Genomic DNA, 24,596 nt, shown 5'->3' with positions numbered 1-24,596 from the left:
GTTGCGTGTTAAGAGTTCTTTGTATATTTTGGATAACAGTCCTATATCAGATGTGTCTTTTGCAAATATGTTCTCCCAGCCTGTGGCTTGCTTTCTTCTTCTCTTGACACTGTCTTTTGCAGAGCTCAAAAATATTTTTAAAAGAATAAATACTACTGTTACTAACCCCACTTCCACTCTCCATTTTTTTCATTAAAAATAGCTTTGGAAAATAACTTTTTGATAACAATTTTCTGAGCATATTACCATATCCCCCCATTACATCAATCATATCTTTAAAAGCATTACTTCTGGAATACAAAAACTATAGATTTTAGAATACTTTATCAATTTATAAAAGCATGGCAGCTGAATTGAGTCCATTTAAATTTAGTATACTTATAACCACAAATGATAAAATGTATAGCTTTTAACATTTATACACATTTAGCACATTCACTTAAACATTTTATCTGACCATGTAACACTTACACATTTATTCTTTAAATCAAAGTGCTTAGGAAAAGAAAGAAGATGTGTATTTTTAACCTTTTGCTTAGAAAGTTCTCTTTGCAAGTATATAGGTGACTGTCTTCTAAAAACTAATTTTTACACCCAAGCATTTTACAATATATGGTGGAGGTGGGAAGGAGATGAGATGGGCTTTTGAATTGGCCTGAACTGGTCTTTTTATTCCTGAAAGACTGGAAAGGCATGGGCTCTGCCCAAACGCCATTATAGCATGGAAAAGGAAGATCAGGCAGAGCATGGTTGAAGGCAGTGTCAGCTGAAAAAAAAACCAAAAAATGCACACTGTGAGAGCTGTGACTTCAGTTTTATTGGGCAGCTTAATGAAGACTATAGCCCGGAAACAGCCTCTCAGATAGCTCTGAGGGACTTCTCCAAAGAGAAGGGTCGGGGGAGGTCAATATATATGTGATTTTGGTGAAGCGGGTATGTGCAATCAGGCACACATCTCAGTAGAAGGTTGCTGCTGGGCTAAGCATATGTCTCCATTAATGATTTTAGTGCTTTTCTAGGTAAAAGAAAATGAAAGAAATTGGGTCCATAAAATTTTCTCCTGCAAATATCGAACTATCTGAAGGCCTGTTCTCCCAGTTCTTACCAAAGCACAGAGTGCCTCATTCCTGATCTCCATGTTGAACTCCTTTCAGGCTGTATTAAAGGTCAGTGACTGCCGTGGCTAGTGACTTCATTCTTGTAGAACCAGATGGTGAGCAACATTCTTTAGTTTGCCACAGTGACTGAGAAAAAATGAAGCCAGCTCATGTTGGCACCCCATCAAGTCCAGACTGTGGCACAGTCCAGTTGCACTGTGGGCTCACATTCAATCCTGCCTCTATAGAACAGTCTACCTGCCGGGGACTTATTGTATTACCCCCAGCCTGGTGCTTCTGAACAGGAAGCTTGGTTTTTTTGGAGTTGTGTTTGTTTACCCAATAATGTTATTGGATAATATGCCTGGTCTGTGAGGGTCTATTAAGGTAGTTAGGCTCAAAAAGAATCAAGAACTCTGATGGAAAAAAAAAAATGTCTGTGTAAAGCAGTGATTTTGAGTAAAAATGACAAGGGTTGAATTCTGGCTCCAACAGTGGAAACTTGGGCAAGTTAAATAATCTCCTAAAGAGAAATTAAAGAAACAATCCCATTTACCATCGCATCAAAGAGAATAAAATACCTAGGAATAAACCTACCTAAGGAGACAAAAGACCTGTACTACAAAAACCATAAGATGCTGATGAAAGAAATCGAAGATTACACAAACAGATGGAAAGATATACCATGTTCTTGGATTGGGAGACTCAATATTGTCAAAATGACTATACTACCCAAGGCAGTCTACAGATTCAATGCAATCCCTGTCAAACTACCAATGGTATTTTTCACAGAACCAGAACAAAAAAATCTTAAAATTTATATGGAGACACAAAAGACCCTGAATAGCTAAAGCAATCTTGAGAAAGAAAAACATAGCTGTAGGAATCAGGCTCCCTGACTTCAGACTATACTACAAAGCTACAGTAATCAAAACAGTGTGGTACTGGCACAAAAACAGAAATATAGATCAATGGAACAGGATAGAAAGCCCAGACATGTGCCTATGGTCAATTAATCTACTACAAAGAAGGCAAGATTATACAATGGAGAAAAGACAAAGACAGTCTCTTCAATAAATGCTGCTGGGAAAACTGGACAGCTACATGTAAAACAAATGAAATTAGAACATTCTTTAACACTATACACAAAAATAAACTCAAAATAGGTTAAAGACCTAAATGTAAGACCAGATACTATAAAACTCTTAGAGGAAAACATAGGCAGAACACTCTTTGACATAAATCTCAGCAATATCTTTTCCGAGCCATCTCCTAGAGTAATGGAAATAAAAACAAAAGTAAACAAATGGCAACTAATTAAACTCAAAAGCACAGCAAAGGAAACCATAAACAAAACAAAATGACAACCCACAGTATGGGACAAAATATTTGCAAACAATGTGACCGACAAGAGATTAATCTCCAAAATTTACAAACAGCTCATGTAGCTCAAAATCAAAAAAACAAACAACCCAATCAAAAAATGAGCAGAAGACTTAAATAGACATTTCTCCAAAGAAGGCATACAGATGGCCAACAGGCACATGAAAAAATGCTCCACATTGTTAATTATTAGAGAAATGCAAATCAAAATTGCAATGAGATATCACCTCACACCAGTCAGAATGGCCACCATCAAAAAATCTACAAAAAAATAAGTGCTGGAGAGGGTGTGGAGAAAAGGGAACACTCCTACCCTGTTGATGGAAATGTAAATTGGTATAGCCACTATGGAGAACAGCATGGAGGTTCCTTAAGAAACTAAAAATAGAGCTACCATATGATCCAACAATCCCACTCCTGGGCATATATTCTGAGAAAAACACAGTTTGAGAGGATACATGCACCCCAATGTTCACTGCAGCACTGTTTACAATAACCAAGACATGGAAGCAACCTAAATGTCCATCAACAGATAAATGGATAAAGGAGATGTGGTACATATATACAATGGAATAATCCTCAGCCATTAAAAAGAATAAAACAATGCCATTTGCAGCAACATGGATGGACATAGAGATGATCATATTAAGTGAAGTAAGCCAGACAAAGACAAATATCATATGATATTGCTTATATGTGGAATCTTAAAAAAATGATACAAATGAACTTATTTACAAAACAGAAACAGATTCACAGACTTGGAGAATGAACTTATGGTTACCAGGGGGAAGTGGGGAGCGAGAAGGGATGGATTGGGAGTTTGGGATTGACATGTACACACTGCTATATTTAAAATAGATAACCAACAAGGACCTACTGTATAGCACAGGAAACTCTACTCAGTACTCTGTAATAACCTAAATGGGAGAAGAATTTGAAAAAGAATAGATACATGTCCATGTATAACTGAATCACTTTGCTGTACACCTGAAACTAACAGAACATTATTAATCAAATATACTCCAATATAAAATTTAAAAACAATTTTTTTAATTCACCCATTAAAAAAAAATCTCCTAAATTTCAGTTTCATCATCTGTGAAGTGAGAACAATACATATAATTGATATTATATTAGCAATATAATATTGTTATGAAGATTAGGTGAGCTGATATGCAGGAAGCTCTTGTCACAGTGCCTGGCATATCGTAAGCACTCAGCAAATCTTGGCTCTGACTTTTATTACCATAAATTTACTTTAGTTTTACTTACATTGTATTGTAAACAATTCTGAAATAGATACCCATATATATAATCCTTTGACCATAATTCTGATTATTTCTTTATGATAGCTTCCTCGAAGAAGAGTTACTAAGGTCCAAGTGTATGAACATATTGGATAACCCTGATTTTTAAAATTATCCAGAAAAGGCAAGTCTACAGCTTGCCTCATTCGACTACCCCCTTGAGCTCTGGAAATTAAATTCTTAGAGTAAACATTATTTGGTAGATTACAAACCTAACTAAGGTTTATGTAAAAATCTAGTGCTTTTTAAAATCTAGATTAAAAATCTTTTAAACCTAGTGATTTTTAATGCTAATGATAGGTCATTAGCAATAAGAGAAAATAGAACAGAAATTTCCCTGTTTATAGTAAACTCCAATAGTCATAGAAGGGAGGGTGTGTTTAGGAGCCCATGCCCTGGCTTCTTATAATCCTGAACCACACTCTCCCCTTGGCATTCCTTCCTAACACCTGCCACTTTAAATCCCCCACTTTGCATTGCCATTAAGCTTTTAGATTCCCTCCTTATCTTTGACCTTTTTATTTAAGGATATGACTTTTAGCTAACCTTTGGCCTGCAGGTCAGCAGTTAAGCTGTCCATTCTCCTGACCCCTTTCATCCTTTGGCCTTTTAAGGACAAAGCCTGTTGTGCGTAACTTATACATATTTGGGTCATCTCAAGCCATTCTTAGCTGGTGAAACCTCATCAGGCAGGTGCTGCAAGAGACTTGGTGAATGGATATTTTGAGAAACAAACTTTTAAGAAGAGCTTTAGGGATAGACACATACACACTACTATATATAAAATAAATAACTGATGAGGACCTACTGTATAGCACAGGAAACTCTACTCAATGCTCTGTAATGGCCCAGATGGGAAAAGAATCTAAAAAAGAGTGGATATATGTATATGTATAACTGATTCACTTTGCTGTACACCTGAAACTAACACAACATTGTAAATCAACTATACTCCAATAAAAATTAAAAAAAAAAAAAAGAAGAGCTTTAGACTTGGGATTTCTCACGAAAATTCAGCCTGTTCAAGTTGCATTTCAGTGTCGTCTTTCAGGGGAGGCTAGAGGAGTATTCTTAATGGAGCTAGTCTCGGTATAGTTTTCTCATTTTAAAAGTGAGGTCACTGGCAAGGCTGTTGTGAAGACTCAATGTTATAAACTGTCAGTGCCCTCAAGGAGATCTTAACTTGTTGCTGGGGACAGAATATGCACAAGATGTATATAACACAGGGGAGAGGAAGTAAGGGTCTTGAAGCATATAAGAGGATTCTACAAAAGGAGAAATTAGACTGAGTGGTGGAAATCTAGGAGGACTTCATGTAAGGTGGTGTTTAAGATGAGTCAAGCTTCCTGAAGGAGTGGTATTTAAGATCAGTCATGAAGGATTTTAGCAAGTGGAATTTAGTGCAAGCAGATGGACTCACAAGAGGAAAGTCAGAGGTATTAGAGTGTGGCCTGTTGGACCACCAAGTGAAGTGGTTTCATTAGCAGGTATAAAATACTTAGGCAATTGTGGAAAGTAAAGGGAATAGTACATTGAGCCAGGCTGCAGAGGGCTTGGTTTGCTGGGGTATGGCATCTGTCTCAGTCTGGTGGACAAGACACTAAAGGTTTGATAGCAGGGGACGACCTGACCATAGCTGTGATTTGAGAAGGACAGTTAGGAAGCTGTGTGAAAAATGAAGTGAAGGGAGGGACTAATTAGGGGATGCTAGATATTTTTTTTTAATAAATGTATTTATTTTTGGCTGTGTTGGGTCTTCATTGCTGTGCGTGGGCTTTCTCTAGTTGCAGTGAGTGGGGGCTACTCTCCGTTGCAGTGTGCAGGCTCCTCACTGTGGTGGCTTCTCTTGTTGCGGTGCACAGGCTTCAGTAGTTGTGGCACGTGGACTCAGTAATTGTGGCTTGTGGGCTCTAGAGCTCAGGCTCAGTAGTTGTGGTGCACAGGCTTAGTTGCTCCGCAGCACGTGGGATCTTCCCGGGCCAGGGCTCGAACCCGTGTCCCTTGCATTGGCAGGCAGATTCTTAACCACTGCACCACCAGGGAAGCCCTAGATTTTTTTTTTAGACTCAAGATAACAGGGGGAGTGGGGTTCAAAGGATGGACAGAATGGGTGGATGTGCTTAGTAAATTTGTGAAATACTTTCTAAAAAAAAAAAAACAATTTCTTTTCTTAAATAATTTATTTTCAATAAGTTAATAGTTAAATAGCAATTTAGAATCAATGATTACAAACTCACAAAACACATCACCAAATAAAATCTTTGGTTGGTACCTCTAATCACATTCTACAAAGCACAATAATTCAATTAAAAGGCATATGAAGATCACTGAACACTATTGAAAAGAGATGAGTCTAATAATGAGGTGCTTGGCCATTTTCAATCCTAAAATCCTTAGTGGCTGTACAGGGCTGTAGACAGGCTGGACGTGCTGGCTCAGAAGATCTCACACTATGTCCTGGGCGGCACTAACTGTCCATGTGACCTCTGGAAAGTTACTTCAAAACCCTCTGGACTGTTTTCTCCTCTGTAAAAGGAGGAGTAGAATTCGCCAATCTAATGATCTGTATAAATAAATGGGCCTGTTTATACTTGGCTTCCGGAAGTTTCCAGTGGTGCCCATAGCGGAACAAACACTTGTTTTCAAGTAACAGAGTAGCATAAATGATATAATCTGTCTAAAGTTTTCTTTTGGGTGCAAATGGCCCATAAAGAGATGTACCATCAGTGAACCATGAACCATAAATTCTTACTACTGCAATCACCAAGCCGTAAGTACAGGACACCAAGGAAGGCTGTGGAGTGATTTTAGAATTAGCTTCCAGTCTCACAGATACCTTGGCAAGGTTTTGGTCCATATAACTACAATTCCTTTTAACAGTCACTTTAACCTAACACAACTTGATAGGCCAAAATCCAACTTGCAAAAGAAATCATTTAAGAGATGAATTACATTAAGTAATATTTTAAATGTTTATTCATTTATTGTAGGAATTTCCTATAGGGTTTCTTTAAATAACTGTTCCCTCATTTAGTTTAACGATACTCAATCTCCTCACGACTTTTTGGCGGTACTCGGTTACTTTTCAGTGGAAAGGCCTTCTGTGCACATGTTACAGACATGGCCCCAGCAGCAGAGAAGTGCACTCATTCTGAGAAGAGCAGTAAAATCCCGTGTTCAGGCAAAGAGGTCTTCTCTGCCTTCCTCAGCAACATGAGGCTAATATAAAAATGCTGTCAAAAGTGTTACTTTGAGTTAATGCCAGATGAGAGAATAAGCAATATTACTCAATTGACAAACTGTCATTAAAGCTTTGAGATGTACTATCACCTGGTAGTTTGGGGACAAATGTAAGTCCACATAAGCTCATGAGAAAGAAATGCAAATTCAGGGGAAATCCCCTGGTCTCTGTGCTTATGTGTTTCCCAGGACTATTCTGGGTCTGTGGGGACATTTACTGAATGCAGTTTAAAGAAAGGATCTACACGGAAAATGCATTGTTTCTGATAAATGCGTTGTCTACAAGTGTCAACGCTGTGTAGAGTTTACATTGTGACCTTGCTATTTTGGGAGAATGAGATTTTGAGGGCGCCTCATCCAGATTTCTTCTAAGCACCAAACCAAAGAGGCTCATTTCAGCCTTTCATAAATCAAATACCTTCTTTCTAGAGTGGCAGAAAATTTAAATTCCTCTACTGTGTATACATGATCTCAAATCCATCTATTTCCTGCCTGTAGTTCAGACGGTTTTAAAACCAATGCACCACCAAGAACTCTGGGGAAATGAAATGTCCCATAGACAATCAAATGACATTATTTGTATTCTGGGCTCAACTATGGGATTCCTTTTTGAATCTAAGCATCATCAGGGTGGCACAAGGGGGTGAGTTCTGCCAGATCCACGCTGTTTCACTCATTGTGGGTACCACCTCTCCCAGCGTAGACTGAGCTAATGCTCCACAGCAGGGAAAACAGATCACAGGTTCATTAATTCATTAAGGTCTGGTATCAACATTCCTATTGTCTACTCTACATCTTTTGTTAAGCTCTCTATTAAATGGTAATATTTAGATTTTCATCATTATATTTGAATTTTACAGGTCTTAAGTCAGCAGAAACTCAGGCTAAATTAAAAGTTTTGATACCTGACATGGGAAACTAAAGGGTTAGAAAACCTATTTTAGCTAGCTGGTTTTCATAAGAAAACTATGAACTCTCGTAAATTATCAGGTCCTTTCCTCTCACAGGTATAATCCACCATTTGGCTTTAGAGATAACATATACATAAACAGCCCTGTGCAAGTGACACCTCACATGTCCATAGAGATAAAGGATGCAGAGCTCTTCCACAGGTATCTGCTGCCTTCCTGTGGTCCTCACATGTCAGGAGGGTCTTTTCTTCACAGATGTTCCTGCAAGTCTCCCGGCTGGTTTCTGCAAGGGCTATCTTTTCATTTGTCTTACATTGTTCACCCTTGATCAAATATGCCTCATTTTTCAAAACAAACTTTAAAATATGTTCAGAGGGAAGCCTTTTCTACTCAACCATCTGAGATCCATTTTGAGAAAACTTTCTTATAACTGAAAACATACGGAGTAAAACAGTGATTTTCAAACCAGTTTTTAACCTAAGGGTCTTTTTTTTTTTTTTTTTCAAACAACATCTTATGCAGAACCCAGATTTATAACATAGACAGAGACAGGCTCCTCTGACTGAAGCCCTGGGGGTGGGGGGTGACAGACGCCCAAGTCACGTTCCTCATGGTCCCTTTCAGCATCCTGAAGCCGACCCTGAGCCACCTCCTATGAAGCTTAAATTCATGCCTCACAAATTATTCATCAGGTTGACTCTGGAACATGCAAAAGGCTGTCGACAGCTAGTTACTTCTGAACCAGTGCTGCCTGGGGTGACGACAGCCAGAGCCCCACTACGGAATGTGGTGGCTTGGGCCGGATGATGGAACCTGGTAATCACCAAGGAGAGTCCTGTCCGGCAGGTGGGGTCCTTGGGGGAAGAGGCCCAGAATATTTCCCGGAGCAGCCACTCCCGTTTGCTGTAGGCTTTGCTCCCCCAAGACCTTCACCAGGAAGTTGATGTACCTCATCGCCAGGCGAAGCGTTTCGTTTTTGCTCAGCTTCTTGTCGGGAGGGTGAGTGGGGATGAGCTTCCTCAGCTTAGCAAAGGCACTGTTGACGTTCTGCTGCCTCCACCGCTCCCTGGTGTTTGTGAAGATCTTTCTGGTCATGTTGGAGCTCCTGAGACGAGAAAAAGAAAGGGCCCTGAGGGCCAATACCTTGTCAGAGGCCTGCTGGGTAGCACATGTCCTGCCAGGAACTTGAGATGTTAGTCTTCTCCACTCAGATCTTAGGAAATGCATTGCCTCATTTCCAGGTGCTTTGAATCTTCCTTTGACAAGGGAAGAAAACATGGCAGAAGAAAGGGCAGGATAAGAACACCTTCCTTCAGCGTTTCTCTCCCTGGGTGTTTTGAAGCCTCCAGTTAAAATGTGGTTTTATCTTAATACCCCTATTACTACTGTTATAACCAACTCTTCCTAATTGTTCAGAATCAGGCACAGTGTAGGATTGAGTACGTGTGTGAATAAAACATATATTTGCTAATAGAGAGTTGAATATAGATTCTTTAAAAAGGGGGGTGCTGAGATCTAGGCTTCATTAACGAGATAATATTTGGAGTGAAGAAGGTGACAGCACAACTCTCCTCTTAGCTGGCCGACCTCATCTGCAGGATTGGGCCCGCTGTGTAAGAGCTAAAATATCTAAACTGGACCACATTTAGAGGGGGATGAACAGGATGATGAAGAGCCTTGAAACCCAGCTGCGTGAGGAGCAGAAGTGGGGTTGTTTAGCGTGACAAAAGAAGAAAAGGGGCGGGGGGGGGGTGACGATTTGGCGTGGATGCTGTGGAAGATATCCAGGCTCTCCAAGGTTGAATTTGGATGACCTTTCCGACCCTGGGAGAGGTGATTATTATCGCATATTGCCAATTCTTAATTGTGCCCTTTTTAACATTTAGAGGCATAGGCCCCTTTGTTCAGGTGGCTTGGATTAACCTACATTAATGGGAACCTTTATGACGCATCAGCAAACGAGCCAAAGCCCAGCACCCAACGTTTGGTGCTCTCGGTTTATGGCTATCAGTTTGCCGCCTGCTCCAGTCTCAGCAACCTGGGCAGAGGGCCCCTTCCTGTGCCCACAAAGAGTAGTAAATATTCCTAACTCCACACCTTCACACATGCCATCTTTCTGTCCCTTGAATTCCCTCCTTGCTGTCTTCTTGCCTATTTCTACACATTCTTTAAAGAGCAGATCCAATCCTCCTTTTCATTCCTATAAAGGCTTCCAGGCCATCCCAGAGCCCCCCATGCCCACAGCCACTGGTGGAAGACAAAGGCTATTAGGAGAATGAAATAAGTTAATATTTGTAAATCACTATAACAGTGCCTGACACATAGTAATGGCTATAAAAGTGTTGGGGAATAAATACAACAAAATAATAAATATATTTATAAAGAAAAATGACTTGTGAGGTACTGAATATTCCTGGGGGTGACCCCTTGTTTTCCTGTAACCAAGCCTCTACTGTAATCTCTTGGCTCTTGCTGCCTTTGTTGCTTTATTTTAACCCTTCCTGTAGACCTGTTCTGTTCCATGGGTTTGTGGACATGGTAGGACTGGGTACTGGTGTTCAAGGAGCTTATTGGATGGTCTGGTGGAGGAGGCAGCACATACATAAACACTTAAAAATCACAGCAGAAGGTCCCACACACCAAGGGCCAAGTCCAGAGCTACACTTGCTGACTAGAGAAAGGTGTAAAAGAACCATGTCAAGACCAAAATGATTGGGTCAATGCCATTGAACTTTTCCCTAAGTTCTACCTTTTTTCTATTTCTTTTTTTGAATTTTATTTTATGTATGTTTTTATACAGCAGGTTCTTATTAGTTATCTATTTTATACATATTAGTGGATATATGTCAATCCCAATCTCCTAGTTTTATTTGGGCTTTCCTGAGGATATGAGTTTGTAGGTAAACATCCCGAATATCTGAGAAAAGTTATACAAAGCGCCATGTAGAATGTCAGGCACTTGGTAGGTGCCGCTCAAAGTGCCAGTTTCCTTCCACACCTGTTGTTTGTGTTAACAGCCCACGTTGCAGGAAGGAGTTGGAGGGTTAAAAACTGGCACATATGGTACAAAAGGGTAGGCTGTGATGCAGACCTGTTAAAATGGCAGTCAACCCAACAGGGAGCTCTAGGGCAAAGAGTGACTGTAGAGGAGACCCCACTGGGCAGAAATCACCAGATCCTGGCAGCGCTGCCACGCTCACTCATAGGCTGGGGGCTGCCGGAAGAACGGAGGCCCCCTCCTGAGGGCACTGCCACTGAAGGCTGTCAGCTAACTGCACTCCCTGCAGCTGAACTGCAAGTTTTTTCTTGAAGTGAGATCCAAGCAGCGCACCCCTGTGTGATCTCCGCGTGTACCCAATGCTGAGAACACTGCTCTACTCTCCAAACAGGAGTTCTGAGACCTAGCAAAACTATGTTTGAGAAGGAAGCAGTATCTAAGGGATTAAGAGGTACAAACTATTATGTATAAAATAAGCTACAAGGATATATGCCCCCCAGGACATTTCCCCATGCAGGTCCTTGATGCCTTTCCTGCTTCTGCCTGGGTTGGAGAGGCCAGTGCTGTGCTGAGAAGCCAGTGGTGAGCAGAATCATAGCGGCTCAAGTTCACCGGCTGGCCTCAGGCTCCCTCCATCAGCCACTTAAGTCTATTTCCTCTCTCTGTGGAGACACTCCTAGTTGGACCCATGATCCAAGACAGTCACATGCACTCTAAGCTTTACTATCAACACTTACTGACTCTATGTGCCAGACACTGTGCTCACTGCTGGACACTGAGGAGCCCACTGCCCTGTGACACAGAGAGGGAAGCACAGGGGCTCTAGGAGCAGAGAAACAGCACCGAACTCAGGCATTCTAGGGGGCTTTCAAACTGAACGGAGTGATCCCCAAGGCCTCTTTCTATGCTGAAATGCCACAATGCCCTGCCCTTGCCTTTTATCTACCTAAGTTATTTCTAAATAACCTAGCCTTTGGATCTACAATGAAAATATGAGCTTTGTCAGACCTGTATCCAACTATACCTAAAATACGAAGGTTTGAACCTAAATCAAGGGGATTTAAAAAACTATTCAGTTTTGCTCACACCAAGGCTGGTTGCTTTGCAGCCAGGACTGTGGAAGCAAAGTCACTTTTAAGCTTCTCTTGTCAAAAGAGGCTTTAGCTCATTCACTAGTCCCATGGGGGGTCTTTTTCAAGCTGGGAAGAAAAGATTAGGCAGGATAAACTAACTGGTGTTCTCTTCTGAGAGGGCTCCATCCTATTGTGAGAAGCAGACAGAGGAAATGGGGAGACGAGAAGGCTTCTGAAACGTAGCCTTGCCATCCTAGGACATGCTTAATAATTACTTGTTGACTTATCCTCAAGTGTGTTACTCTCCTTCTCCACAGGGGGAAATAGAAATCAGAGATTTAACAAGCTGGAAAAACTCATAGAGGTCACTGGAAAATTGCTAAGGACTTAATAAATCAAAGGAAAGTGGCATTTAGTGTTTTTCCTGTTGCAAGGAGTGATGGCTGCTAATCTTGATTCAGAGTAATTTAAGAACTGAAGAAGTACCCCAGATGCCACAGAATCAGAGAACATCTGACAGATGTTGAAACAGGCGTGAAGTTTTTTTGTCCCAAGTCACACATCCCTGTGTGGCAGAGCCTGTGTCCCAAGCCTGAGTATTTATGCATCTATGTCACCACTGACTCCTGCTGAGTCAGGGTCCATAACCTTTTTTGTGCCATGGACCTTTTTGGCAGTCTGGGGAAGCCTAGGGACGGATTTCATCTCAGAACAATGATTTCAAATACATGAAGGAAAAAGCCTTTGGTTCCCTTCTCAGAATAAGAGTTTTAAATGTATGAATTAAAATAGACACATAAAATAACCAATTATACTTCATAGGTATTAAAATAATTCTAAAAAGCAAGACAGTAATACCTGTGCTTCACTCTTAACACATTAAACAGATTTGTTACCATCATTTCTAAGTAGTGATACTTAAATGATTTTTTCAGAAGATCTGCAACATGAGTTGAAAGTATGATTTTTATTGGTGACAAAGTCATCAGCACGACTAGTGCCAAAGTAGTTTTTACTCACATTCATAAATAAAGGAAATGCTAAATTTAAACTAAAGGTCAGTAGACATAAAGATGTAATTTTTTCCCACCTAAATATATAGAACGCCTGAATTCTATCCATACACCCGAGTGGGTGTGTGTCATGGGCCCCAGACTAAGAATGCGTGGACAGGAGGAATGTCACGGTAAACTGAATAGGAATATAGGTGTGCACAAACTTCTACTTATACTGTCACCACAGAAGGTAACAGGTTACTGGAGAAAAGAACAATTATGCCCCCAGAAAAGGTGCTGCTTTTTCGTGTGGGTGTTTCCTGGACACAGAGCCCAGGTCAGCTAGAAAGGTTGCAGCACAGAAGTACAGCTAACATTTCTATGGTGGCCTGTCCCAGGCATTCAGACTCACACTGCTCTTTTTTCATAAAACTTTAAATTTCTCTTTCTGGCCTTTGGTAATGTGTATTTGTCTCTTTCATCTTTCTTTTAAAAGTAAGCGGAAACACTGTCCAGAAAGAGGGCAGTGAAGTGTGGTTTATACAAGTTCGTTAGGGGAAGGTGCCTAACCTCCAACACTAGGCACAGCTTTGCCTTTTGAAGTTACTATAGAAATAACACATGATAACTTTAGAAAAAAAAATTCAAGCAGTACACAAGTGATAAAGCAAAAAATAAAAGACCATCCTTATCCATCTACCTATTCAAACTCATTCCCCAGCAGTAGCCAGTTTGGTGTGTGTATATATAATATATGTGTGTGTGTATATATATATATATATATATACACACACACACATATATATTTTATATAAAATATATGTATCCTTTAAAAATCAGAATACATACTATTATGCAATTACTTTTCTCAGTAGACAACTCTTCTAAATAAGTACATTTGCTATGAATGCGGGTCTTTGGGTGCGCTCCCGGCGCACTGGGAGCGCCACCTGTTCCAAAGCGCACTCAACACCCGCGCCTCGCCGCCCACCCAGCCCAACCTGCTGCCCTTGACCGCTTCATTCCCGGCTTTTCCCTTTTTCTTTGTATAACTTTTGCTCCCCTTCGCCGGCAGCGCCTGCCTTGCGATGAAGTTCAGGCGTCCGGGAAAGCATCTCGGCTAAAGTTTCGCACCTGCCAGGTGTCCAGGAGTCGCTCATCCCGACGCAGAAGCTGCCTAAGCGGCCCTCGGAGACACATCAAGGGGTGCCCGGGCATCGGACACCAAGGCGCAGCAGCCCCGCCAACACGCGCTAGAGGACCCGCCAGGCTCCCCCGGAGCCGCACCACCGCCCCTGCTCCGCGAAAAGCCCCCAGGTTCTCTCACCGAGTCGCCTTGGTGGCTGCCACCAAGTCAACTCCACACCCCTGCCCTCCGCAGCGAGTGCGGCTCGGACTCGGGGAGCTGCGCCGGAGACCCGCTGGCCCACCAGCCCCGGCAGTGCCCACGTCCCTCTCGGAGTCCACGCACCTCCTCTCCAAGATCGAGGAGCCCGCGCGCGCCGTAGCTGTCGCCCTCGCCTGGGCGCCGCGCCTCCGCTACCGCCTTTATAGGACACCGCCCTTTGTCTCGGGGACCCAGGGGGCCCCTTTCTGACCCGGACTCCGCAGGTCCCTCCCTCCCCCCTCCCCCCACGGCGCGCCCGCTTCCCAGGACCAGCCTCCCTGTGTTCCAGAAACGGAGCAGAGGCGGAAGGAGAACCCTGCTTTGCCTAAGGCTTGGGGACGGGAGGGGTCGTGCCACCTACCCGGCCACGGCGAAGCCGGGCGTGTGACGTACCCACCCTCTTCCACGTCTACAAACCTCGGAAAGTCCATGCCACGTGGTTAACTCATCAGATGTCAATCATTTAAGGCCCAGTAAGTCTCCAACTGTAGTTCAAGAACCACTTGCTTCAGAATCATGGGTGAGGGGAGGCAGATCTCAATATCCACAACCCAGACCACCAGATCAGGTTTTCTGGGGATGGGGTCCGAAATCTGCGTTTTTACTAAGTATCCCAGCAGATGAAGATGCACAAAGAAATTTAACAATCACTGCACCGGACAGATCCCCAGATTTATTCATCCCAGCTTCCAGAGTGCCCCGGGGACTTGGTATTTCAGGGCCTCCTCATTGGTCTTCCTGATTCTGTACTTTCCTCTTTCCGTCCATTCTCCAACATCACCCAGAATGATCCTATGAAAACCCAAGTCAGGTTCCTGTCACTTCTCACTCAAAGCCTTCCCCTGGCTCCCCATTTCACTCAGAGTTAAGCTGAAGTCTTAACAATGGCTCCCAGATTTTACCAGACCCCGTGTGTTCCTTCTCTCCTTGGGGTGTACTCAGCTCTGGAACACTCCAGGCACCCTCCTGCCTCAGGGCCTTTGCACTGTCTGTTTCTACGGCCTGAAACACTCTTCCCCCTCAAGTTATCCAAATAATTCCTTCCCTCACCTCCTTTCATTCATTCAGAAATTATTATTGAGTGTCTGCTATGGGCCAGTGCCTGTTACAGGCACTGGGGATACAACTTCAAACAAAACAGACACAAATTCTGCCCTCAAGGAGCTGACATTCTTCAGGTCTTTGCTCAAATGTCACCTTCTCCATGAGGATTCTCTGACCACAGTATCTAAAATTGCACGTTCACATACACAGGACGCTCCATCCTCCTGCCCTGCTTTATTCTTCTCCTTAGCACTCACCCCCATTTAGTAATATTTTACCCATTTATCTCATCTGTCTCCTCCTCAAACCCAGTGAACAGGCATTCTTCAAATGTTGGTTGATAAATGAATGGGTAAGTAACAAAATTCTAGGCATCACACTCTCTGAAGGTACCAGCATAGGATTTGGCACAATAAATTCACAAATGCATTAAAGCTTAGTGGATAAGAGCAAAGGACTCTGGATTTGCATTACCCAGGTTGAAATCCCTGATGTACCCAGTTATGTGACCCTAGGTAAATCATGTAATTCTCCCTACCTCAATTTCCTCATCTGTAAAATTTAGCACTGTACCTAGTACACAGTCAGACTACTATAAATTTTACTGTGGTAAATTGTATTATTGTTACAACTACTGGCTCCCTTCCTTGTGAGAGGATTATATAACCCCTCCCATTGTCATGTGACTGGCAATGCCTCCATGTAGGTGAACGGAGAGCAATTCCTCACTCCCTTCCAGGCTTGGCCATGTGACTTGCATCAGCCAATGGAATGTGAGCAAACTTGACATGGTGGTGACAGAACAGAAGCTCTAACAGCCAAATGTAAAATAGATAGCTATTGGGAAGCAGCCGCAGCCGCATAGCACAGGGAGATCAGCTCGGTGCTTTGTGGCCACCTAGAGGGGTGGGATAGGGAGGGTGGGAGGGAGGGAGATGCAAGAGGGAGGGGATATGGGGATATATGTATACATAGAGCTGATTCACTTTGTTATACAGCAGAAACTAATACAACATTGTAAAGCAATTATACTCTAATAAAGATGTTTAAAAAAAAAGAGTGATTGCTGGTTGGGCTTAGACATGAGAAAGTAATGTCTGGGGTTGCTTTCTCAGCCTGGAAGCCATAAAGCAAACCCATAGGCAACCACAGCCTTCACATCACAGGAGTGAGGAATAAATCTTTGCTGTTGTAAGCCACTGAGATTTGGGGGTTGTCTGTCCCCCTCCTCAAAATAAATGCATACAGTTCTTATTATAAATAAAAAAGTTGTTGCATAAACTGCTAGTTCTCAGAGGGCAGGAGGAAAGTGAAGAAAATTCTGTATCTGCCTTTAAGGAGTTCACAGTCTTTGGGAGGAAGAGGACATGACAAAAATGACTAAATACAAGACAGTCCTGAGTGCCAGAGAGTATGAAATTGGAGTTAAGGAGGCAAAGATTCTAGCTGGAGGATCAGCAATTGCTTGTGGGAGGGATGCCATTTAAACTAGGCCTTGAGGCAGGGCTGCCTCTGACATATGTGGGGCTCAGGACAAGGGTACAAATGGAGACTCCTGACCCATCCACATTCCCATTCTTTTCCCACCCCCTTCTCTGTGAAGGGTCTTGTGTATATGACGTGGAATCCCAGCCCACACGGACCTAAGGAAGAGCCCTGTGAAGGTTCTGAAAATAGACTCAGGGCCATTTGAGCAGAAATGCAGGGGTTCTGGATATACAGAGTGTGGTATAAATTCAGGGGTCCCTGATACCCTGGGTGTGGTCTAGAATGTGGGAAATGGGCGCCTGGTGGGCATTGGAGGAGGACCAGAGCAGGTCCATCTAAAGCACAGAGTCCAAGGCAGGGTCCCCGATCACCTGGGTGCAAAAGTGGGAAATGCTGGATAGGAACTACACACGTATGAGTGGAGGAGAGGGCAGTCCATATGAAGGCAACTGTGTGCCTTGAACATGGGAGTGATGTGTTTTGATTTACAGTTACAAGCCTCATTCTGGTGGCAGTCAGCGGATGGATTAGAGGGCGGGTTGGAGAGAATGAATGGGTCAATTATGCATAGGCACAAAAGGGGCCTTTGGGAACATACTCTAATATTTGCAGTGAGCAGCCCTGATTTGTCCTTTCTGCCGTCTGTCTCTGTGTGCCACTGAGGGGAACTGCTGCCTCATGGTGCCTCATGGTGCCCAGGTCTCCCACCCGACCTGTTGTACCTCAATCCTGATAGAGGGCATGTTGGAATTTAAACCAAGAACCTACATTACCCTTCCTCTCGGCCAAAAGCCTGCGAGGTAATATATTCTTAATGGCACGTTCTACAGTTGTAAAAAAGAAGTGTAGCAACTAGGAAGCAAGACTGGAAATGTGTGAGGCTAAGTTAAGCAACAGTAAGTGTAAAATAGGACCTGTGTACAAGCGGACGAGGACTGAGAGACAGGACGAGGGGAAAGATGAGGACTGTGGAGAAGGGAGCACAGATGTGTTGGCACAGTGCAACCGGGGTTGACATTTGTTTTCTCCTCTGAAGTTCCTTCCATGTTACTGTTGGTTTTATAATTTCTGAAATGGGGGAAGCCGTCTTGGTGCAGCACGACATTTGTTTTCTCCTCTGAAGTTTCTTCCATGTTACTGTTGGTTTTATAATTTCTGAAATGGGGGAAGCCGTCTTGGTGCAGCACTCCACTGGCAGTGATGCTTCAGCATGATGGGCCCTCTCCCATCCTGTCTCCCAGTGTGGAGAGTTTAGGGGCGAGGTCTTGCAGGGGAAGGGGGTTGAAGTAGGAATTTACATAATCCGATTATTGGGGGATTAGGTTTGGGCAGCTAAACGCCTCTGTGTGCTTGAGCTAAAACCCTTACTATTCATGGCTCTCACCGCCCCCTGGAGAGACTGCACCTGCGGGCTCCTGGGGAGGGATGAGAGGGTTGGGGAGAGAAGAGCAGGTCCCTAGGAGGGCTGGGGCATTGTCAGCCTCTCTGGTTCTGCTGTCTTAATTGATCTGTCTGGATTAGCCTGTGAATGCTGGATCTCTAGTCCTGTGTGCTGGGGCTGTTAGCTTCAGAAAAGACGAACCTGAGGTTTTCAGAAGGGACTCCTGTGAGCCCAGGTGGTTGTGGACCAAAGTCATTTTGGCTGGAGGTCAAGCGTCAGCTCCAACCAGTCTTAAAACTCCCTTCTTCCCTGCTCATTCTCAACCCCCCTCCCAATCCCCAATTCTGCATATCCAGGCCCCAAAGCAACCATCTATTTCTCCATCTATCCAGTCATACATTCAGCCCCCTTCCATCCATCTATTGTTAAGCTTCCATCAATTTGTTCATCACATGAATTAGCTGGTTCTTGATAGTTAATAAAATTTACTAGTAAATCCTAGATAGATTTTGTTCCTTCAAGTGTGCTACCCTGCAAGTCAACTTTGGTATTTTGACATATGAACTTCGACATTTTCACATTCATTAATAAAGTGTTATATACAGTTACTCAAAGTGAGACAGGCTGGGACCTGGGCCCCTTTGCTGCAGTGCTGCAATGCTTGCACCTGGGCACACCTCTCCTCCAGCAGCAAAATACAAAGAAACTGTCTGGGACTAAAAATAACTGTGTGCATGCGCAGTTGGGACAAATTCTGGACAAAAGATACAAAGAGACCAAAAAACCCAACTGCCACTTTTGAAGAGCCTGGAGCAAAAGCAGGGTAGTGCTCATGCCCTCTGCACACTAATATGTATAAAATAGATAAATAATGAGAACCTGCTGTATAGCACAGGGAACTCCACTTTGCTGTACAGTAGAAACTAACACAATGTTGTAAAACAACTATACCTCAATAATAAATAAATAAATTTAAAAAATAATAAAAAAAAATAAAGAAAACCCCACCACCTAAGGGGTGGGCAAAGTACCTAAGCCACCCCAGCCACCCCTCCGGCGAGACCCCTGGACACACCCCTGTCCTCGCCCCATATAAGGAACAAGCTCACCGCCCCCTCAGGGAGCAAGCAAACAAAGGAACCTGTGGTTTGTTCTCGCTTCCGGCTGCTGCAACAGGGGCCCCAGTAAAGCCTTGCCTGAATTCCTTCTATGGCCTCTAGTCAATTTTCATTGATTGGGGAAGGCCAAGAACCCTGGTCGGTAACAAATGCTTTCAAAAATATCTCTGTATTTTACATTATCCACTTTCTCATTCCTCATGTTATGTGTCTAGGACTTCTCTCTCCTTTATTAGCTTTGCAGAGCTTGTCCATTTTATTTTTCTCTTAAAAAACTACCTCTGTGGTTCACCATTTTTCTGATTTTCTAATGTATTAATTTCTACTATATCTTTATTTATTTATTTATTTTGACTTTCTAGGTTTCATCTTTTTTAATTGAGGTAACTGGTTTATAACACTATATAAGTTTCCTGTGTACAACATTCTATTTCAACTTCTGTATACACTACAGCGTGCTTACCACCGAGAGTTTAGTTTCTATCGTCACCATAGAGTTGACCCCCTTTTAGCTATTTCGCCCCCTCCCCTTCCCCTGTGTAACCACTATTCCATTTTCTTCATCTAAGTTTTAGTTTTTGCTTGTTTAATATTCCACATATGAGTGAAATCATACTGTATTTGTCTTTCTCTGTCTGACTTATTTCACTTTCTACCATACCTTTATTAAATCTGCTTTTTCATTTGCCTATGTTTACTTTGCTCTTTCTCCATCTCCCATTCTTAGATTGTTTATTAATTTTCATTCTTTCTTGTTTAATAAGAAAAGCATTTCAGGCTATGAATTTTCTTCTGATATACCTTTGGTGTCCTCCGTCACTTCCATTTGCAGTATCTTTGCCATTAGCCTCTAACATCTGTTGTTTACTTTTCTTTTGAAACTTTTAAAAAATTTCCTTATTGTTGTATTTTTTGGTAACCATGTGCTATTAACTTCTAATTTTATTGCAGTGTAGTCAAAGGTATGCTCCATATTGTTTTTGCTTTGGGATATTTATAAAGAGTTTCTCTAGGTAAAACTTCTATAAATCATCCGTAGGTAATAGAAAAGGAGATATAGCCTTTGTTTGAAAAATAAAATTTTTGTTATATACATCCATTAAATTGATCCTCTGTATTCATGGGAGTTTTGGTCTATTTGATCTGTTAGAGAGAGTTATGTGAAAATCTCCCTCTACTGTTTTGTGTCTGTTCCTTCCTTTTGGTTTTTCCAAGAGTGTTTGCTTTAAATATTTATATCTTGAGATACAATGCATTTTGCACATAAAGACTCTTGGAAGTTTTATTGACTTAAGAGAATTGTGCCCTGTGTCAACATAAAATGATCTTCTTTGCCTTGCTTCTTCTCATGAATTCCATTTTGCTTTGTGATATTACAACTCCTGTTTATAAATTTGCTTTTTCCAAATAAAACTGTGCCAATTCTTTTACAACTAAATTTGTCAGTATGTGGGTGTTACTTTTGGTCATAGGTTTTATCTTTCTGTGATATTTTATTTGGGAAATTTAAACTCCTTTGAATCCTCTGGGTTTTTTTTTGAGGTACGCGGGCCTCTCACTGTTGTGGCCTCTCCCGTTGCGGAGCACAGGCTCCGGACGCGCAGGCTCAGCGGCCATGGCTCACGCGCCCAGCAGCTCCGCGGCATGTGGGATCTTCCCGGACCGGGGCACGAACCCGTGTCCCCTGCATCGGCAGGCGGACTCTCAACCACTGCGCCACCAGGGAAGCCCTCCTCTTTTTTAAAAGCGCCCCCATCTCCATTTTGAATTCTTTAAAGCAAGTCTCATTCTAGTTTACTTGCTTTTGATGAATGAATGCAAGACAGCACTGACTCATTTCTCCAAACAGCTGCCTTCAGCTTGCCCTGCTTTCCGTCAGAAGTCACATAGCTTGTTTCTGTGAAATGAATGCTTCTAAGGCCATGGAAGGAGTTTCTGGTGATTGCTTAATTTGTTTTTTAAGGAGATGAGAAGAACATTCTGGCTGCTGCATGGAGGGGGCCAATAAATGATGTGGGGAGACTAGGAAGCTGTGACAGGAATACAGACGAGAGAGGATGATGGCTTGACCTAGGGGGTGGCATTGAGCACCAACTCTGGGCCACACACTGAATTCTCTACCGCTATTATGTAGCACTAAGTACTAAGTGTCACACTAGGCATTTCACCCAATTTTCTCATTTAATATGAGAAATTATATATTTTCATTATAAAGTTACATGACAAGGTGTTATCCTAGACAAAACAAAATACCACTCCCCCACAATTTAGCTCCCAAATAAATTGAGTATTTAACTAAATTCTAAAATGTATGCCCAAAGAAACAAGCCTTCAAACACAGCTGACTGTTTTACTAGCAATTTTTACACAAACGTCTTTTCAGAGCCAGCAGGGGCTATAAATTCTCGTGGATGTTAATGTCACTCCATTCATAGGACTCACAGGGCAAACTGATTAGCTAACCTCCTCCTCCCGCCTCCCCTACTCTACCCTCCCCTGAATGAAAAAAATAACAGAGCAAGTAGCTGCTTTATGGTGAAAGCGGGTGATGTGGGAAACCAGGGTACGTGGAAGGAAGAAATACACTGATGTGGCCCACATCTTTACCCGAGCGTTGGGAGGGATGAGAGCTTTGATCTTCTCTCCTAAGGAAAGAGAGATCTGGCTGTTTCATCATCATTTGGGGACTTCCCTGAGGTCATTCCCTAATCATGACAGAAAAGTAAAGCTGCTAGAATCTTTAGGCCAGAGTCCCTGAGGCACACAGGTTTTGTGGCCCTGGACACACTCATAGATAGGAACAACAAAGGAAAAAAATTATACCGATTTAGGAGGAAGCACACCTGCTGTCCACTGGGTTTTTCCCCCCTGCAGCATACTGTGACTTTCAGTGACAAAAGAGGAGAAACAATATTACTCTGTAAATAAGTTATCCTTACTTGGAAGCTTGCCACAGCCTGTTACCAAACATCCTCCATCTAAGAAGGAGTGAACGAACGTTGAATCTCAGGGATGGTCCTCAACTGGATCCACATGTAAGGAGCCCTGTTTGAATAAAGAAGGTGGAGGTGAGGAGAGTGATCCGACAACAATCCGGAATCAGATTTGCAAAGGTTCTCTGTACTGTTGTTCATCTGCCCCGTTGATGCCCTTTCTTCCTGTCTCCCCTCTTTTCTGTCTGCTAACCCAGTGCCTTGCCTGGGATAAGCACAATGATGAGGCTACTGGTTTGCATTTAAGTAGAGGAATTTGTTAATTGGTCTAGAGGCTCACTGCTGCATTGTAACTTTCTCAAACTGGCCACTTATTTAAGAAATAAAAAGCTGGTCAAATTGCAAAAAGAAATTACTCTTCTGAGCCTGTTTTCTATAAACTGGGAGTAATAAATACTCATTGATATGCTGTGGACTAAGTGGGAAAAGGTACTGAGAAATACCAAATGGAAAGCAGCTTTGTATAGAAGCTGAGAGGCCTTTCATTAGGCTTTGGAGGCAGACTGGTGTTTGAATTCCTGCTCTGACACCAGCTGCCATCCTGGGCAGGTTACTTAACTTCTTCCAGTCTCAATTTTCTCAGCTGTAAACTGGAAATAATATCAACTTCATGGATTATTGTAAAGACTCAGTGCACTAATGTACATGAAGTTAGTGACTAGGAGTAAATGCTTTAAAACAGTGGTAATAGGCATCTAATAAAATCATAGTTGCTCAATAAATACTCATTTTATTACCAGAAAACTCTACCCAAAAACTAGATGGGGAATATGAACACATGCCTCTAATTTTCTCCAAAGGGTACTTTGATATTTTTCTTTCATTTGTCCAACTCAGTATCCTGGCTCTCACCTCTCTCCTTCCAGTTGCTTTGGGTCCTGTGCTACTAAGAAGCATTTATTTCCTTCCACTAATTGAAGCCAACATCCCAGGGCTGGATGGATTAAGGAGATGTCAGAGAGGGGGGAAAGAAAAGCTTCCCTTGAGCATCAGGCTCTCTCTTCCAGTTAATTTTCACTCTCCAGCTCCCCAGACCCAGTACCCCTTGGTAACTGCCCCCCACCACACACACACATTTCTCCACCAAGACACCTGGTGTTGAGGCCAGGCGGGTATTTCTGTCCAGAGCAAATGTTGACCGTCGCAGCAAAAACCAGGACATGTAACTGCCTCAAGTGAGTGGGCTTTTCTTCCCTTAGTTACCAAGTAGCGGGATGCACAGCCCTGGGTGTGCCCAGCTGCTGACACTCTCAAGACCAGGCTGGCTTGGCCTCAACTTTGTAGGCCTGGAGCTGTGAGTGCTTCTATTTCCAGCCAATAAACCGAAGTGCAGTGGGAAAGCAAGGGTGGTGAGGGTGGGCAGAACCAGGTACTGGAGAAAAGAAAGGGGTGGGGTGCGACTCCCCTCTTCCACTTTACATTCTCTGCTCTTTGTATAAGAGACATGATTCATCAACGGGTCCCCTAGATGAGGATTTAGATGCTCTGTGGGCAGCAGATAAGAGTGCAGCCTTCTTGCAGAAAGTAAATTCATTGAATACTCCCCATAAAGTCAATAATGTCAGGCTTATCAGCTGTCCTCATTCCTCATGCAGCCCCGGGGGACCAGGACTGGAAATAAAGGCCACAGCTCCAGGGGCTGGAGCGTGAAGGTGCAGAATTGGGCTGGGGAGGGTCCTCTGTCTCCCTGGGCTGAGTTTTAGGCAGGTGGGGGGAAATCTGCCAGGCCTGAGCTGCCCAGAGCCCTCAGCTTCCCAGACTGACAAATCCCAAACCAAACACATATACTGAGGGGATGAGGGAGGCACTCCCTGACCCCTCAAATCCAGCAGATGTTTTCAGGAGGCTCCCCTGGGGCATCTTAGGAAGATTAAAGGATGTTACTTTAAATCTAACCAATAAAAAACCTTCAGAGGAAACCCTGACTTCTCACCACAATTCTCACCTCTGTTTTTCATAACACAGATACTTCTGCACTACCCAAGAGCACATCCATCTCTTCTAGCTGGTGGAGATTTGGTTTCTTTGGAAATTGTCTGAAACAAGTGGGTTTATCAGCTGAGGTTTCAGACCCGATTTTGAGATTTACGCTGTAGCTGAAGCAGACTGTTTAACAAGATATACCTGTGCTTGGCTCCCCTCCATTCACCACCCCTATGATCCCAGCAGATGGGGTCCCAA

General features: G+C 42.9%; 2 protein-coding genes across 3 annotated transcripts in view; both read right to left on the bottom strand.

The window, feature by feature from the left end:
- Positions 1 to 5,987: 5,987 nt before the first annotated feature.
- Positions 5,988 to 24,596, bottom strand: part of TAL2 (TAL bHLH transcription factor 2) — a 28,512-nt gene continuing 9,903 nt past the window's right edge. The window contains exons 2-3 of one of the 2 annotated variants that reach the window (XM_033431240.2): positions 22,362 to 22,467; positions 5,988 to 9,043 (exon numbers count right to left, since the gene is read on the bottom strand). In XM_033431240.2, the coding sequence (XP_033287131.1) occupies positions 8,716 to 9,043; positions 22,362 to 22,393 (360 nt within the window). In that variant the 5' untranslated portion in view covers positions 22,394 to 22,467 and the 3' untranslated portion in view covers positions 5,988 to 8,715. Of the gene's footprint in view, positions 9,068 to 22,361; positions 22,471 to 24,596 lie in introns of those variants that run through there. The other variant, XM_004271508.4, reaches the window with a different exon arrangement.
- FKTN (fukutin) overlaps positions 22,361 to 24,596 on the bottom strand; it is an 89,511-nt gene continuing 87,275 nt past the window's right edge. The window contains exon 10 of the mRNA XM_033431238.2: positions 22,361 to 22,467. Within this exon, the coding sequence (XP_033287129.2) occupies positions 22,442 to 22,467 (26 nt within the window). The 3' untranslated portion in view covers positions 22,361 to 22,441. The remainder of the gene's footprint in view (positions 22,468 to 24,596) is intronic.

The sequence above is a fragment of the Orcinus orca genome, chromosome 6, assembly GCF_937001465.1.
Source record: "Orcinus orca chromosome 6, mOrcOrc1.1, whole genome shotgun sequence".
NCBI classification, from domain to species: Eukaryota; Metazoa; Chordata; class Mammalia; order Artiodactyla; family Delphinidae; genus Orcinus; species Orcinus orca.
The sequence above is the reverse complement of the archived record's forward strand: the minus strand, read 5'-3'. Positions and strand labels throughout refer to the sequence as shown.